Source organism: Lolium perenne, chromosome 1, assembly GCF_019359855.2.
Source record: "Lolium perenne isolate Kyuss_39 chromosome 1, Kyuss_2.0, whole genome shotgun sequence".
Lineage (NCBI taxonomy): Eukaryota > Viridiplantae > Streptophyta > Magnoliopsida > Poales > Poaceae > Lolium > Lolium perenne.
Genome location: NC_067244.2, coordinates 226,715,960 through 226,733,194, shown reverse-complemented (window position 1 = coordinate 226,733,194; position 17,235 = coordinate 226,715,960). Strand labels below are relative to the sequence as shown.

Below are 17,235 nucleotides of genomic sequence, written 5' to 3'. Positions count from 1 at the left end.
GTACGGAGGTGCTGCCCGTTCGTGGCGCCGTGATCAAGATCTTCTACGCGCTTTTGCAAGCGGCAAGTGAACGTCTACCGCAGCAACAAGAGCCTCATCTTGTAGGATTTGGAATCTCTTCAAGGGTGAGACTCGATAATCCCCTCGTTGCTACCGTCTTCTAGATTGCATCTTGGCTTGGATTGCGTGTTCGCGGTAGGAAATTTTTTGTTTTCTATGCAACGTTATCCTACAGTGGTATCAGAGCCGTGTCTATGCATAGATGGTTGCACGAGTAGAACACAATGGTTTTGTGGGCGTTGATGCTCTTGTTATCTTTAGTTTGAGTACTTTGCATCTTTGTGGCATAGTGGGATGAAGCGGCTCGGACTAACTTTACATGACCGCGTTCATGAGACTTGTTCCTCGTTCGACATGCAACTTGTATTGCATAAGAGGCTTTGCGGGTGTCTGTCTCTCCTACTATAGTGAAGATTCAATTTACTCTTCTATTGACAACATTAGTATCAACGTTGTGGTTCATGTTCGTAGGTAGATTAGATCTCTCTCGAAAACCCTAAACCACGTAAAATATGCAAACCAAATTAGAGACGTCTAACTTGTTTTTGCAGGGTTTGGTGATGTGATATGGCCATAATGTGATGATGAATATGTATGAGATGATCATTATTGTATTGTGGCAACCGGCAGGAGCCTTATGGTTGTCTTTACATTTTATGTTGAGTAGTATTTCAAAGTAGTTGTAATAGTTGCTACATGGAGGACAATCATGAAGACGGCGCCATTGACCTTGACGCTACGCCGACGATGATGGAGATCATGCCCGAAGATGATGGAGATCATGTCCGTGCTTTGGAGATGAAGATCAAAGGCGCAAAGACAAAAGGGCCATATCATATCACATATGAACTGCATGTGATGTTAATCCTTTTATGCATCTTATTTTGCTTAGATCGCGACGGTAGCATTATAAGATGATCCCTCACTAAAATCTCAAGATAATAAAGTGTTCATCCTTAGTAGCACCGTTGCCAAGACTTGTCGTTTCGAAGAATCTCGTGATGATCGGGTGTGATAGAATCAACAAGTGCATACAACGGGTGCAAGACAGTTTTGCACATGCGGATACTAAGGTGGCCTTGACGAGCCTAGCATGTACAGACATGGTCTTGGAACACGTGATACCGAAAGGTAGAGCATGAATCATATGGTTGATATGATGAACACTTTGAGTGTTCGCCATTGAAATCACACCTTGTCTCGTGATGATCGGACATAGGTGCGGTGGATTTGGTTCGTGTGATCACTAAGACAATGCGAGGGATATTGTTTTGAGTGGGAGTTCACCTAGATTTTTAATTATGTTGAATTAAAATTTGAACTCAATTTGTCATAAACTTAGTCTAAACTTTTGCAAATATATGTTGTAAAGATGGCGTCCCCAATCAATTTTAACCAGTTCCTAGAGAAAGAAAAACTTAAGAGCAACAGTAGCAACTTCACCGACTGGTTCCGTCATGTGAGGATCTTCCTCTCTGGCGGAAATCTGCAATATGTGCTTGATGCACCGCTAGGTGACCCTCCTGCAGAAACTGAAACCGATGAAGTAAAAGCTGTTTACGAGACTCGGAAAACTCGGTACTCTCAAGTTCAGTGTGCCATCCTGTGCAGTCTGGAATCCGATCTTCGAAAACGTTTTGAGCACCACGATCCTCATGAGTTGATGAAAGAGCTGAAAGCTATTTTTGAGACTCATGCGGCCGTGGAATGCTATGAAGCATCGAAACATTTCTTCAGCTGCATGATGGAAAAAGGCAGCTCCGTTAGTGAGCACATGCTCGCCATGACCGGGCATGCGAAGAAACTCAGTGACTTGGGAATAGTGATTCCTAATAGACTGGGGATTAATCGTGTCCTTCAATCACTGCCACCAAGTTACAAGAACTTTGTGATGAACTACAATATGCAGAACATGAACAAGGAGTTACCTGAACTCTTTGGCATGCTAAAAGCTGCTGAGATTGAGATCAAGAAAGAGCACCAAGTGTTGATGGTCAGCAAGACCACCAGTTTCAAGAAACAGGGCAAGTCTAAGGGAAAATTCAAGAAGGGTGGCAAGAAAGCTGCCACGCCTCCTATGAAACCTAAGAACGGCCCTAAGCCTGATGCTGAGTGCTATTGCTGCAAGGAGAAGGGACACTGGAAGCGTAATTGCTCCAAGTATCTGGCTGATCTGAAGAGCGGCCTTGTCAAGAAGAAGAAAGAAGGTATATCTGATATACATGTTATAGATGTTTATCTCACTGGTTCTCGTTCTAGTACCTGGGTATTTGATACTGGTTCGGTTGCTCATATTGTAACTCGAAACAGGAACTAAAGAATAAACGAAGACTACTGAAAGATGAAGTGACGATGCACGTTGGAAACGGATCCAAAGTCGATGTGATCGCTGTCGGCACACTTCCTCTACATCTAACTTCGGGATTAGTTTTAAGCCTAAATAATTGTTATTTTGTACCCGCGTTGAGCATGAACATTATATCTGGATCTTGTTTAATGCAAGACGGTTATTCATTCAAGTCTGAGAATAATGGTTATTCTATTTTTATGAATAATATCTTTTATGGTCGAGCACCTGAAAAGAATGGCTTATTTCTGTTAGATCTCGATAGTAGTGATACGCATATACATAACATTGATGCTAAGCGAATTAAATTGAATGATAATTCTACTTATATGTGGCACTGTCGTCTTGGTCATATTGGAGTGAAACGCATGAAGAAACTCCATACTGATAGATTACTTGAATCACTTGACTTTGAGTCACTTGATAGATGCGAAGCATGTCTAATGGGAAAAATGACTAAGACTCCATTTTCTGGTATGATGGAGCGAGCTACTGACTTATTGGAAATCATACATACCGATGTGTGCGGACCAATGAGCGTAGCATCGCGCGGTGGTTATCGTTATGTTCTAACCTTCACAGATGATCTGAGTAGATATGGGTATATCTATTTCATGAAACATAAATCCGAAACTTTCAAGAAGTTTAAGGAATTTCAAAGTGAAGTAGAAAATCAACGTAACAAGAAGATTAAATTTCTACGATCTGATCGTGGAGGTGAATATCTGAGTTATGAGTTTGGCATGCATTTAAAGAAATGCGGAATACTTTCACAATTGACACCGCCGGGAACACCACAACGAAACGGTGTGTCCGAACGTCGTAATCGAACTCTCTTAGATATGGTTCGTTCTATGATGTCTCTTACTGATTTGCCGTTATCATTTTGGAGTTATGCATTAGAGACAGCCGTATTCACTTTAAATAGAGCACCACCAAAATCCGTAGAAACGACACCGTATGAATTATGGTTTAATAAGAAACCTAAGCTGTCGTTCCTTAAAGTTTGGGGTTGCGAAGCCTATGTAAAGAAGTTACAACCGGACAAGCTAGAACCGAAAGCGGAGAAATGCGTCTTCATAGGATACCCTAAGGAAACTATAGGGTACACTTTCTATCACAAATCCGAAGGCAAAATCTTTGTTGCTAAGAACGGAACCTTTCTTGAGAAAGAATTTCTCACTAAAGAAGTGACTGGAAGAAAAGTAGAACTCGATGAGATTGATGAATCTATACTCGTTGATCGAGTAGCGCGATCGGTAATTGTTCTGTATCACTTTGCACCGGCAACATAGGAAGCTAATGATAATGATCATGAAACTTCGAACGAGGAAACTACTGAACCTCGCAGATCGACAAGGGAACGTGCCACTCCTGATTGGTATGATCCTTGTCTAAATGTCATGATTGTGGATAACAATGATGAGGACCCTGCGACGTATGAAGAAGCGATGATGAGCCCAGATTCCAACAAATGGCAAGAAGCCATGAAATCCGAAATGGGATCCATGTATGATAACAAAGTATAGACTTTGGTAGACTTACCTGATAGCCGAAAGGCTGTCGAAAATAAATGGATCTTCAAGAGAAAAACAGATGCTGATGGTAATATTACTGTCTATAAAGCTCGACTTGTCGCAAAGGGTTTCCGACAAATTCAAGGAGTTGACTACGATGAGACTTTCTCACCTGTAGCGAAGCTAAAATCTGTGAGGATTTTGTTAGCAATAGCTGCATTTTTCGATTATGAGATTTGGCAGATGGATGTCAAAACGGCGTTCCTTAATGGAGACATTGAGGAAGAGTTGTATATGGTACAACCCAAAGGTTTTGTCGATCCTAAAAATGCTGACAAAGTATGCAAACTTCAGCGTTCAATCTATGGACTGAAGCAAGCATCAAGAAGTTGGAACCGACGCTTTGATAAGGTGATCAAAGACTTCGGGTTTATACAGTGTCATGGAGAGGCCTGTATTTACAAGAAAGTGAGTGGGAGCTCTGTAGCATTCCTGATATTATATGTAGATGACATATTATTGATTGGGAATGATATAGAACTATTAAGCAGTGTAAAAGGTTATTTGAATAATAGTTTTTCAATGAAAGACCTTGGTGAAGCATCATATATATTAGGCATCAAGATTTATAGAGATAGATCAAGACGCCTAATAGGGCTATCACAGAGTACATACCTGGACAAGATTCTAAAGAAGTTTAGAATGGACGAAAGTAAGAAAGGGTTTTTACCTATGTTACCAGGCAAGGTCTTGAGTAAGACTCAAGGACCGGCTACGGCAGAAGAAAGAGAAAGGATGAGTAATATCCCCTATGCCTCGGCAGTAGGATCTATCATGTATGCCATGCTATGTACTAGACCGGATATAGCGCATGTTGTTAGTTTGACTAGCAGATATCGAAGTGATCCAGGAATGGAACACTGGACAGCGGTCAAGAATATCCTGAAGTACTTGAAAAGAACTAAGGATATGTTTCTTTGTTATGGAGGTGACCAAGAGCTCGTTGTAAGTGGTTACACCGATGCAAGTTGGAACACTGATCCTGATGACTCTAAGTCACGATGCAGGTACGTGTTTATATTGAATGGTGCTGCAGTAAGCTGGGCAAGCTTGAAGCAGTGCACGGTGGCGAAGTCTTCAACAGAATCAGAGTACATAGCGGCTTCAGAGGCTTCATCAGAAGCGGTATGGATGAAGAGGTTCATTGTAGAGCTCGGTGTGGTTCCTAGTGCATTGGACCCATTAATCATCTACTGTGATAACATGGGTGCCATCGCCAATGCACAAGAGCCAAGGTCACACAAGAGGCTGAAGCATATCAAGCTGCGTTACCACTCGATTCGCGAATACATCGAAGATGGAGAAGTAAAGATTTGCAAAGTACACACTGATCTGAATGTAGCAGATCCGTTGACTAAAGCTCTCCCTAGGGCAAAACATGACCAACACCAGAATGCCATGGGTGTTAGGTATATTACAATGTAATCTAGATTATTGACTCTAGTGCAAGTGGGAGACTGAAGGAGATATGCCCTAGAGGCAATAATAAAGTGGTTATTATTATATATCTTTATGTTTATGATAAATGTTTATATACCATGCTATAATTGTATTAACCGAAACATTAGTACATATGTGATATGTAAACAACAAAGAGTCCCTAGTATGCCTCTTAACTAGCTTGTTGATTAATGGATGAATAGTTTCATAATCATGAACATTGGATGTTATTAATAACAAGGTTATATTATTGTATGAATGATGTAATGGACACACCCAATTAAGCATAGCATAAGATCACGTCATTGAGTTATTTGCTATAAGCTTTCGATACATAGTTACCTAGTCCTTATGACCATGAGATCATGTAAATCACTTATACCGTGATCAAGATCTTCTACGCGCTTTTGCAAGCGGCAAGTGAACGTCTACCGCAGCAACAAGAGCCTCATCTTGTAGGCTTTGGAATCTCTTCAAGGGTGAGACTCGATAATCCCCTCGTTGCTACCGTCTTCTAGATTGCATCTTGGCTTGGATTGCGTGTTCGCGGTAGGAAAATTTTTGTTTTCTATGCAACGTTATCCTACATTCCCTTAGTACGAAATCAAGGTTTAATCGACCAATAGGAGAAAGGCGTGACTTCTGAAGGTGTTGCTAGCTGACTAGTAGCAGGACGCACTACCGGCGTCAGCAACAACGTGGAACCTGCACACAACACAACCAAAGTATTTGCCCCAACTTGCAGTGAGGTTGTCAATCTCACCGGTTTGCTGAACACAAATGATTAGATGTATCGAGTGGAAAGAGATGTTTGCAGAAAGTAAACAGAACAGGATTATTGCAGTAGATGAATTTATCAGTGTAAAGGAAATATGCCCAGGGTCCACAGTTCACTAGAGGTGTCTCTCCATAAAGATAAATAGCATGTTGGGTGAACAAATTATAGCTGGACAATTGACAGAATATCGACCATACATGACAAGATGATTACTATGAGATTTTATTGGGCATTACAACATAATACATAGACCGTAATCCAACTGTGTCTATGACTAATAATCCACCTTCTGGTTATCATCCGAACCTCTTTCAGTATTAAGTTGCAAGCAACAGATTATTGCATTAAGCAATATGTGTAATGTAAACAATAGAATTACCCTCGAATAAAACATTGTTGTTTTCTCCCTAGTAGCAACAACACATCTACAATCTTAGAAGTTACTATCACTCTCCCAGAAAACTAGAGGCATGAACCTACTATCGAGCATAAATACCCCCTCTTGGAGTCACAAGTATCCACTTTGCCAGAGTTTCCACTAGCAACAGAAAGCATGCAAGATCACAAATAACATATGACATGAATATATAATCAATCTCAACATAGTATACAATATTCATCGGATCCCAGCAAACACAAGATGTAGGATTACATGAGGATGATCTTGATCATGTAGGGCAGCTCACAAGATCTAAACATGAGGCACAAATTGGAGAAGACAACCATCGAGCTACTGCTATGGACCCATAGTCCAGGGATGAACTACTCACGCATCACTTCGGAGGTGGGCATGGCGATGTAGATGCCTCCGGCGATGATTCCCCCCCCCCCCCCGGCAGGGTGCCGGGAAGAGCTTCAGAACCCCCCGATATGGGTTCTGCGATGGCGGTCGTGACGGAACTTTTCGTGGATGGAGGATCGGGTATCCAGGGTTTTCCCGAGAAGATGTATAAATAGGCGGAGGTTTTCGGTCGGTGGGGTCCCTGGGGGTGCACACCCCCTTGGCGCGAGCCAAGGCTAGGCCGCGCCATGGGGTGGTCTGGCCGCCTTGTGGCACCTCTTCGACCCCCCTCTGGACTTCGTCTTTGTTTTAGTAAAATGTTTACTTCGCTTTTGTTTCGTCCAATTCCGGGAATATTTCTTGTACAACTTTTCTGAAATATAAAAACAGCAGAAAATAGGGAACTTGCAATGTGGCATCTTGTTAATAGGTTAGTGCCGAAAATCATGTAAAAGTGCAACGAAGTGTAGGCAAAACATATATGAATTGGTGTAAAACAAGCATGGAGCATAAAAAATTATAGATACGTTTGAGACCTATCAAGTGGCGTGGCCTCACTTCTGGGCCACGCCACCTAACCTCGTTTGGCCATCGGGCCTCTCCAGGTGTGCTCCAAAAGACCATTGTGTTCCTCCTGATGAAAAAATGATGCTCCAATAATCCCTAGTCAATTTGACTCCGTACAGGTCTCAAAAAGTGAAAATACGCGAAACAAGGTTTTCTAGTTCTGTAGGGTTATAAACCAAATACAGGGGATCATTGGTAAACCCCCATAAATCAATGTAAAACATGGTATTATCATCATATATGTTGCAAATATGTGGAAATTCAATATGATAAAGGACACAGTTCATGTATGCATTTTACATGCATCAATCCCGCATGCGGAGTTTGCCTACAACCACACCAAGCACTCAACAACAATGAGAAGTCCTTTCATGGTCATCTACGTCCTTGAACCGCCAACGGCGATTGACCTACTACCACTTACGCAAACATGGACATCGACAAACGATCCCAATACATGAAGAAACTACATGAAGACACACGATCAACAATCGAGCAACAAGTACTTCGTCAAGCCACAAGACTCAAAGTGAAGAAGAAGGCCATGATTTTTGAAGAAGGAGATCCAGTGTGGCTACACCTTCGCAAAGACTGGTTCCCTCAAGAACGCAACAAGTAATTCATGTTTTTTTTATTTTTATTAAAACTAGATGACATAATACATGGGTATCTCAAAGGATTTTATATTTTCAATTTTCTGTCTATTTCTTGTATTTTTTAAAAACGAAAAGGCGGTCCACGAGGGGTGATACTCTGCCGAACTGGAGTAGGAGGAGGCGCCGGATTATATGCCCCACGAGCCATTAACACCCCCGTGAAGTCGAGGTGGTCTCCGGGGAAGAAAACTAGGCGGAGGACGGGCAAAGACGAGGTGGAGAGGGGACGGAGTGGAGGGGAAGAAGTTGAGGACAGTCGTGGACTCAATGCTATGATGGGCTAGGTGCCTTAATTGTTCCTGATTAACTAACGAGCTGGATGAAAATAACACGTTTCCTACCGTAAGATGCAGACTATATGCGAACAAAAAAAGGACCCAGGATGTAGAATAAAACCGAACGGAGGGAGTATGTTACTAACTTCATAGTGGTTACTATCATAGGTGTAGTAACATAAAATATTATATTTTTTAAATTGTAGACTCATCTTGCCTTGAAATGTGTGATGTGACGGTGACATAGCCAGTTACCACTATCCTCTCTTTGCTCAATTAATAGTATACCATGTCATCAATATATTTAGTTGGCATTGCATGTTATTGATGTTACCTATGTTACTCCTCATTATGAGTAGTCTTAGACAGCTGCACGCGCGGTAAAAACACTTGATCTTACCTACTACTCCCTAGTACTACTCACCAATCAACGTTCACCTTGAGCAAATGCTGAAGCAAAGCTAAAAGAAGATTATTTTTTCTGTAAAACAAAAAATGCAGATACAATGAATCAATATTAAGTCTAACAGTATGTAGATCACAACTCTGTAAATCAAATTTTCTTTGTATATAAACACGAAACTATAGAAGACATAATTTATTTACAGGACACAATAAATACTTGTCTAGATTTTGTCTTTGTTTAGGAAAAAATCAATTGATTTATCTCAAAAAAACGTAGGAAAACCTTGGATAAAATTTGAACTCGGAAACAATGTGAGCCTTAAACTGTACATGCTGCCTGTGTCAAGTATCGTATCAGAGGTATTGGTGCAGATCCATTGGACCAGTACTTGAGCGACCGTACGGTGGTCAACTTGGCGAGCATGTTGCTGAAGTATTTTGATTGGGACCTAAAAGAAAGAGAGGATTCCTTATTTAGCCCGGTCTAAAGTTTGCCTTCATTTTTTGGTCATGGCAAATTTTTTCTTCCTTTCATGACGCATAAAGTTTGGTTGGTTTCTTATTTGGCCCTCTAGTACAATTTAAGCACTAAGATGACCATTTTGCCCCTGTTGCAATATGTGACAAAATTGCACTAAAAAAGTTGTGATATACTAGTTGATTATTAAAAAACGATCCCTACTATGGCTGGTACCAGCGCACCATTTTGCCCCTGCTACAATTTATTCCGGAAAAAACTCAAATTTATTCCGGAAACTACTGCAATTTTTTTTGTATTTCCACAACTCCAGAAAAAATTGATATTAAATAGGCACAAACATAGAGATAATCCACAGGCACGGCAGAAATTTCAGCCAAAAATACATCGTATTTTGGAAGATATAAAAAAGACAAATTTCTGACAGCTATACGCCTATATAATGTCAGCCTTTTGTTTTTCTTTCACAGCCCAAAATAAAACGAGTTTGTGCCCGAAATATTTCACGTACATCCCAAGCATATACATGTATTTCTAGAATAAATTTGAGATTTTTATGAAACTCAAAAATTTGGCAGCATATTGCAGCAGGGACAAAATGGTCATCTTAGTGTTTAAATTGTACTAGAGGGCCAAATAAGGAACCAACCAAACTTTATGGGTCATGAAAGGAAGAAAAAAATTGCCCGGACAAAAAAAAGAAGACAAACTTCAACCAGGGCCAAATAAGGAATTCTCTCTAAAAGAAATCAAGTGGTGAAGGCAGTTGCTGTGAAACTGGAAGAGGCTTACCCAAACACGGTTTCAGCTGAGAAACATGGAAAACCGGATTCACTCTGCTTGATTCAGGCAATGCCAGCTTGTACGCGACTTGCCCAATTCTCTCAGTAATCTTGAACGGGTCAAAGAACTTGAAAGCCAGCTTCTGACTAGCTCGCTGTACCACTGACGATTGAATATGAGGAACACTTCATCACCAACTGCAAACTGCCTCTCCGTCCTGTTCGTATCAGCCTGGTACTTCATGCGATGTTGCATACGCAGCAAGTGTTCACGAATAGATGACAGAATCATTGAACGTTCATCCACCCAAGCTTGAGTGTCCGCAGATGCGATCTTGTCTGAAGCAGAAATACCAAAGTATCGTGGGTTCCTGCCATAGAGTAGCTCAAAAGGTGTTTTGCCCAGTGTTGCATGTCAGTAAGTGTAGAGGGCTATCCACTTTAACCAGTGCTGAGGATGTGCACTGATGAAACAACAACGCAAATAGCATTCCACCGAGTAATTAAACCTTTCAGTTTGCCCATTCGTTTGCGGATGATTTGATGTACTCATCTTAAGATTGGTTCCAGTGGCCTTAAAAACTGATTGCCAGAACAACAAAGTAAAGACAGGATCACGGTCTGATACGAGATTCAGTGGCATACCGTGTAGCCTGTAGATGTTGTCCACGAACAGGTCGGCAACTTTGCTTGTAGTATAAGGATGTTTCAACGGAACGAAGTGTGCATAGTTGGTTAGTTTATCAACCACAACGAGGATACAATTGTATCCTTTTGACGACGGCAGTCCATCAATGAAGTTCATGGTCGCCGTTTCCCAAGGTGCAGACGGAATCGGTAACGGTTGCAGCAGCCCTGGTGGATGAATTCTCTCGAGTTTAGCTTGTTGGCAAATGTGACAAGTTCTCACATATTCTCTTGTCATACTCTTCATAGACGGCCATTTGAACAAGGAAATCAGCCGGCGATAAGTAATAGGAAATCCAGAGTGGCCACCTTGAGGACTATCCTGGAATGCCGAGATGATACACTGTTGCAGCTGTTCATCTTGCCCTACCCAAATGCGCCCTCGATAACGCAGAATGCCATGATCGAAAGTATGTCATCATCTGCTGGTGCCACCACCAGTGGCGGAGCTTGCCCAAAATTTTGGGGGGGCAAAACAGATAGTATGCAAAGTTTTGGGGGGCAAATGGCTCTATTTTCTTCTCATTTAGGTCCCTAAAAAAAATTTCTTCAGAAATAATGCAAAGTCTGGGGGGGCGGTGGCCCCCTCTGACTTGCACATAGCTCCGCCAGTGGCCACCACTAACTTCTGCGTGTCGATGACGAAGGGCTGGAAGTTCCCCAGGATCTCCTTCTTGTAGTGGGTGAAGCGTTGCTCCGCGTCTTCCACCATGTCAACCTTGATGAGCTCGTACAGGGCCTTGGATTCTGGGGAGAGGGACTCCATTGCTTCGGATCGGCGGCGCGTGACGAAGCGGGTTGTGTGATTGTGGTTGGGGATCTCCAGAATTGTGGATCGAACCTGGCTTAGATACCACTTGTAAGGTGCTACTAGATCGGATCTCGTAGGAACTCTACTAGGTTAACCAGACAACAAGGAATTCGCTCGATAATCCACCCAACCACCCCTGAGTGAGTCTCCACTTTATCGGCCGGGTTCACAAATCACTTACAACATGCCCTATCTCCGGGCTCATGACTAGCTTATATAGCGTAGCTAACATGGACCGGGCTTCACTTGGTCCAGTCCGCACCGGCGTAGCGAGTTGAAGCCTTCCTTTCCCTCCTGTGCCGGGCCTTGCTTCTTGGCGACGATGTGAGCGAATCAGTGTTGTTCCAGCCCGAGCCTTGATCAGCAGGAGTAGGGTCGTTGACATATTCCTTGCAATGCAGTGAAATACTCTTGTTTTGAAAGAACAACCATAGCTCTCAAACTGAACATCAGTGTGTCTGTCTGGACCACGAGAATGTTTGATGTTATCTCGTCGAGATTCACATGCCCCATGATGTGAGCGTAGGTGATTAGATTCAATCTTTATTCTTCAGGTAAGGAGGAATGAACTGACGTCTACCTCGTGCAGATGCTCGTGGCGCAGCAGCTGACTAGATGACTGAGTCGTTCTCCTGCGTCATGATTAATCATCGCAGCTCCAAACCATGACTGCTTCTGCGCCCCTTTTCATCACTACAAACTGGAAATATATTGTCTATCTAGCTTCTACCGTGAAGATAAAAGACCATCGGGGGAAGGTACACCACCTGCTCCATGGGCAAAACACGAGAAGAAACAGTGTGCCATTTACAACAACAACCACCGTAAGTGTCAAATCCACCACTCATCATCCAACAAGAAAGAGAACAGCGAGATTGCAGTGTGCCCACCCCTTTCTCTCGGATTAGCAGGACATAAGAGTTCAGGATATCCGCCACCCCCTATACATGATAGATTAACAGTTACACTTATTCACAAGCCAGCTTCGTGCCGAAGCTGGTGAGGCAGATGGCGAACGCCTGGAACGCTGACAGGGGATGCCGGAAGTCCATCGTGAACGCATCGTCCTCAATTTTTCCAAACTGTAGAATCACCGTCTCTTCATCCCCGACGCCCCACGGATTGCTGGTACCAGCTGGGGCGACGAGCTGGAAGTTCTTCACCGAGGCCACGGTCACCCGGCCATGAAAATTCAGGCACCAGCACTGCAGATGCTCGTGCCAACGAGGCGCTTTGTTTCTTAGAGACAAGGTACTCGAGGTGCTTTGTGGCTTCTCCTTAGATGGATCCGACGCAGTGCCCTGACCTACAGGGCCCTGACCTACAGGGCACTGGATATTGCACTGCATTCTTCTTGGTCCTCTTGATTTGAGGAAGTTGAACTTGTACGACACTTGTCCAACCTCAGAATTACTGCCCGAAACATGTGCGCTGATTTGTTTGCTTGGGTAGCGGCGACTTGATCGACTCTTCAATGTCTTGGTGCCGTGGTATGGTTGCTGATTGTCGTACATGATAAACTTCGTCCCCAGGAAGTCCGATCTAAAACAGTGAAGTTAAAACAATGCTTAGGCCAACAAATAGATATGCAGGAAATAGACTTCCATAAAGTTATTGTTGGGTACACCAAGCACTAGAACAAATTTGCAGGAGCAGTACATTCTGCTAGAATGATAATGCGTGAAAATGTGAACGGTGTAGCCAACAGTGGCTGCATGGCAATGGGGCGAAAGGAATGGCTTGTGCATGCAATCAGTACTAAAGAAAGCTCGGCATGGGGATGATTGCGCTTATCCATACCTCCAAGTCAACTTGGCAAGGACAGAAGTATTTGGCAGATTGTCAAAGACATCATGTGGTCCTCTTTCAGTTCAAAAGTTCTAATGCAAAGTAACGTTGTAAAGGAACTAGCATAGAAAAGGCAGCAAAACTCATATGATCATATCTGTGAATTTGCTCTTTTTTTCACTTTTCTAATGAATCCTACTCCCTCCGTTCCGTATTAGTTGTCACTGATACAGTACAGAGTTGTACTAAATAAAGCGACAACTGATATTGAATTGAGGGAGTACATAATAAGCAGAAAATCAGGAAGCAGGTTCCATCAGTTCCTTCATTACATGATGCAATCATAGGACAAGACTCAATTGTGCATACGCAGATAAAAGTACATACTGTTGGCAATTAACTACCAGAATAAGAGATGGGATATTTATTAATTCACTAACCATACTATTTGAACGATACTAAGATTGTTTGGAAGAACACATCAGGAATGAAGACAAGCTTAAAAGGAGTGAACATGATGTCTGGTTCCAATGCTTGATGTAATCACATCATAGTTCTAGTGACCTCACTTGAATCTTAATCGAAAAGGTGTACTTTGTAATCTAATAGTCATGCATAATCCACCAATCAGCCAGAAAAAAACTGATGCTATGGAATGTTGAGACCTCACCTCAATTTTCCAACACCTGAATTACTTCCTGGATATAGGTCATCGGAGTTATAAGAGATGATATATTCGGTATTTGCCCCATTTCTGAATCTTCGAGCAACCAGAAGAAACTTCCCATTATCTGTTAGGGCTGTCAAAACGTAAAATACTATTAACTTGAGAATACAGGAAGTTGTGTTCCGGTATACATTTAAGCATACTGGAAACATAAGTGCATGCGAGCAACAATGTCAAACTAGTACATTATAACTTTAACTACAGCAATCTATAAACCATCTCTTGAGGTTCACAATCAATGGAATCAAAACATAAAGCATGTCATAAGGTGGACAATTAGGGTTCAACCCATATTCTGAACTTCAATCAAACATACTAGTGCCTAACCTTGTATGTTTGAATGCCGAGAGGCACCCAGACAACACTTCAAGTTATGACCACGAGCGATAGTTACTCATCATTTCTGACTAATATGTGTCGGAACTAGCATGGGAAAGGTCAAATGAACAAGTGTTGCGTTCAATTGCTGTCTCTGTTTTGACACTTCTCCTAAGCTGTAATGTCTATGCAGAGTTGGTCATGTACCCTATTCATAATAGCAGAGAGCCGGCCTAACTAATATAGGGAGCTGGGGGCAATAAACTATAGGTACAATACAACTAAACGACAGAATGACCCGGTCTAAGCATGGTCTATTTTCATCCCTACCCTTGGAATTAGTCAACACACACACACAAAAAAGTATGACCGGTTAGATGTTATGTCAGCCAGTTAAGACTTTGAAATTGCATGCTGGGAATGAAGAATTTGGGATCAAGTCAAGTAGGTAAGACGTCATCACTACAAGGTATGTATTTAATTCAAAATTGAAATAACTTGCCAACCGCCCAACTACCCAATCATCCTGCTTTCTCGATACGATTCTATTTAGATATGAGAAAGTCTCCTTTTGATATTGGTGGGTCACCAAAATAGGGTGCACGGGTCCTCATCAGGAAGGTACAAGAAAGTTGTGACTGATTACGAGAAGTACCACCCTGTTTTCTAAGCAAGACTGTGATGCTGGTAAGAAGATTTCAACGTCACAGGTCACGCGCAGCACGGACAAAGGAAAAAAGTTATAGCCGTGTATGGACTGCTTATTTGGCAGTACCTACAAAAGTTACCATATTCTGAACAAGTTGGGACAAAATTATATGATTGCATCATCACGTACCTAAGGTAGATGAGGAATATTGAAAAGGTCAAGAAATATGCCTTTCAGTCGCTTACTTGGCAGTTTACAGTGCTTACTAAATAGACAAATGTAATGTGGGGAAACAGGCATAGATACTTACCATGTGTTAAGCTAAGGTAAAGATAAAAGGTGGAGTTGCTTTTGTTCCTCCTGATGAAGCAGTGCATCGGCGCATCCCTTGGTCCAGACTGCGGGGAAAAATTATACATCCATTAAGTCGTTATAAGGAACCCCGTAAACAGAAATAAAGCTTTTACATATCATTATACTCTCAGCAATAGGCCAGAATCATAGCCAATTGGCACAATAAGCAAGCTCCATATAGGCACATACCTAATAGTACCCCTACTGTTTTACTAACTAGGGCCTACTATATCACTGTACTAGAATCGGTCACCAAAAAGCAAGGTGCGATCCAAAATAAGAAAATACAGAGGATAAGATGAGCATATTCCTTGCTTCTAAATCCTGGCATATCGGCATGTTTCGTCGCTTCTGAGTGCTTGCACCAGATGATATCGTTAATCCCAAAAGAGGAGATACAGAGATTGTTTTACGCGGCAGGATGTCGTCAAATCTGTTGAATCGTTGGACAAATCTGGTAGGATGCGCCAATTAAAGCCAAAATTTAAACAGTTATTTTTGCCGTAACAGCCCGGATCTGCCCCAGTTCATTCCAGCAATCGCGTCTAAAAATGGGATCCCCGTACATGAATCCAACCCGTCGGTTGCGTAATCGAACCGCGTGACGGAAGGCCGCCGCAGAGAAATGGTTAGATGCTTCCGAAGAAGTGCTCGGAGTAGGCATCAATTCAGTCGCGAATTTGCGGAAATCAGCCAAAAAAAAATTTACCAGATCGGAGGAGGGGTCTGACGCACCTGCTTGAGGGAGGAGGGGAAGGTGATCCTGCCGGACTCGAGCGGGGGGCGGACGACGGAGACGGCGGCGTCGCGCCAGCGGCGGCAGACGCAGGCGCAGGCGGCGACGTCGCGGCGCGCGGGCCAGCGCTCGGCGCCGGCGTCGACGCGGCGCACGATGTCCGTGAGCAGCTCCGGGAGCAGGCGGGACCAGCGCTCCTCGTCGGCGTCCTGCTGTTCCTCGGGCGCGTCGTCCGGGGCGATCTCGGGGGAGACCTTGGCCTCGTTGACGATGCCGGCCGCGCCGAGCGGGGAGCGGGAGCAGGAGGAGAGCCAGGAGGAGCTGCGCCGCCACAGGGCCATGGGTGGGCTGGAGGGTAGGGGCGTAGGGCGATCTCTCACCTCGGGAGCTTCTAGAAGCTTCGAGGCGAGAGATGGAAAGGGGGCGGGCGGGACGATGGGGCGCGGATAAAGGGGATCGGAGAGGAGACGACCAGCGCAGCGCGGCGAGAGTGCGGAAAAGGAAAAAAAGGAGATAGATAGATAATGAGAGCGAAAAGTTTGGGGTCACAGATAAATAAGTGCTCGCGGCGTCTTAAAAAGCCCAACTTTTCGCCCCGAACCGCACGCCCCCGCCGTGTGGCATGACGCGCGGGACCGGGACCGGCAGGTCGGCGGGCCCACGCGTGGACGCTGCCGGCGGTGGTGATCACGGTTGTCCTGACAAATGGTAAAGAACCTTGGGGGACGAGACGACGGAGGCCGTGTCCCGGCGACGGTGCCGCGCACGACGGGCGCCAGTGAACTCGACGCTCTCCGATCCGTTCACCGCGAGCGAGATGGCGGACCAACCACCGCCGGCCGACAGCGACGCCGGCCCCCGCGCGCCCACACGCCCCCTCGTGTCCACCCGGGGCGCCACAGGCGGAGCGACAGCGGCAGGGGGGGCGTCGCCACCGTGCATGCGTCCCCCCCCCTCGGTGCTCCGGTCCACGCGTAGTACCCATCGCGCACTGCTCCAGGCTGCACGCGCGCTTGGAC

General features: G+C 43.9%; 1 protein-coding gene across 1 annotated transcript; it reads right to left on the bottom strand.

The window, feature by feature from the left end:
- Positions 1-12,432: 12,432 nt before the first annotated feature.
- LOC127327192 (tubby-like F-box protein 9) lies at positions 12,433-16,749 on the bottom strand. Its single transcript, XM_051353963.2, has 4 exons — positions 16,216-16,749; positions 15,437-15,524; positions 14,103-14,232; positions 12,433-13,186 (listed from the first exon to the last, which is right to left on the bottom strand). The coding sequence occupies exons 1-4, from the start codon at positions 16,555-16,557 to the stop codon at positions 12,613-12,615; spliced, it is 1,134 nt and encodes a 377-aa protein (XP_051209923.1). The 5' UTR covers positions 16,558-16,749; the 3' UTR covers positions 12,433-12,612.
- Between the last annotated feature and the right edge of the window lie 486 nt (positions 16,750-17,235).

Coding starts and splice junctions, on each gene's coding strand:
- LOC127327192 (XM_051353963.2), bottom strand. CDS start 16,557: ATGGCCCTGTGGCGGCGCAGCTCCTCCTGGCTCTCCTCCTGCTCCCGC. Junction 15,525..16,215: donor TCCCCTCCTCCCTCAAGCAG/GTGCGTCAGACC, acceptor TTTTCCCCGCAG/TCTGGACCAAGGGATGCGCC. Junction 14,233..15,436: donor TTACCTTAGCTTAACACATG/GTAAGTATCTAT, acceptor ACGTTTTGACAG/CCCTAACAGATAATGGGAAG.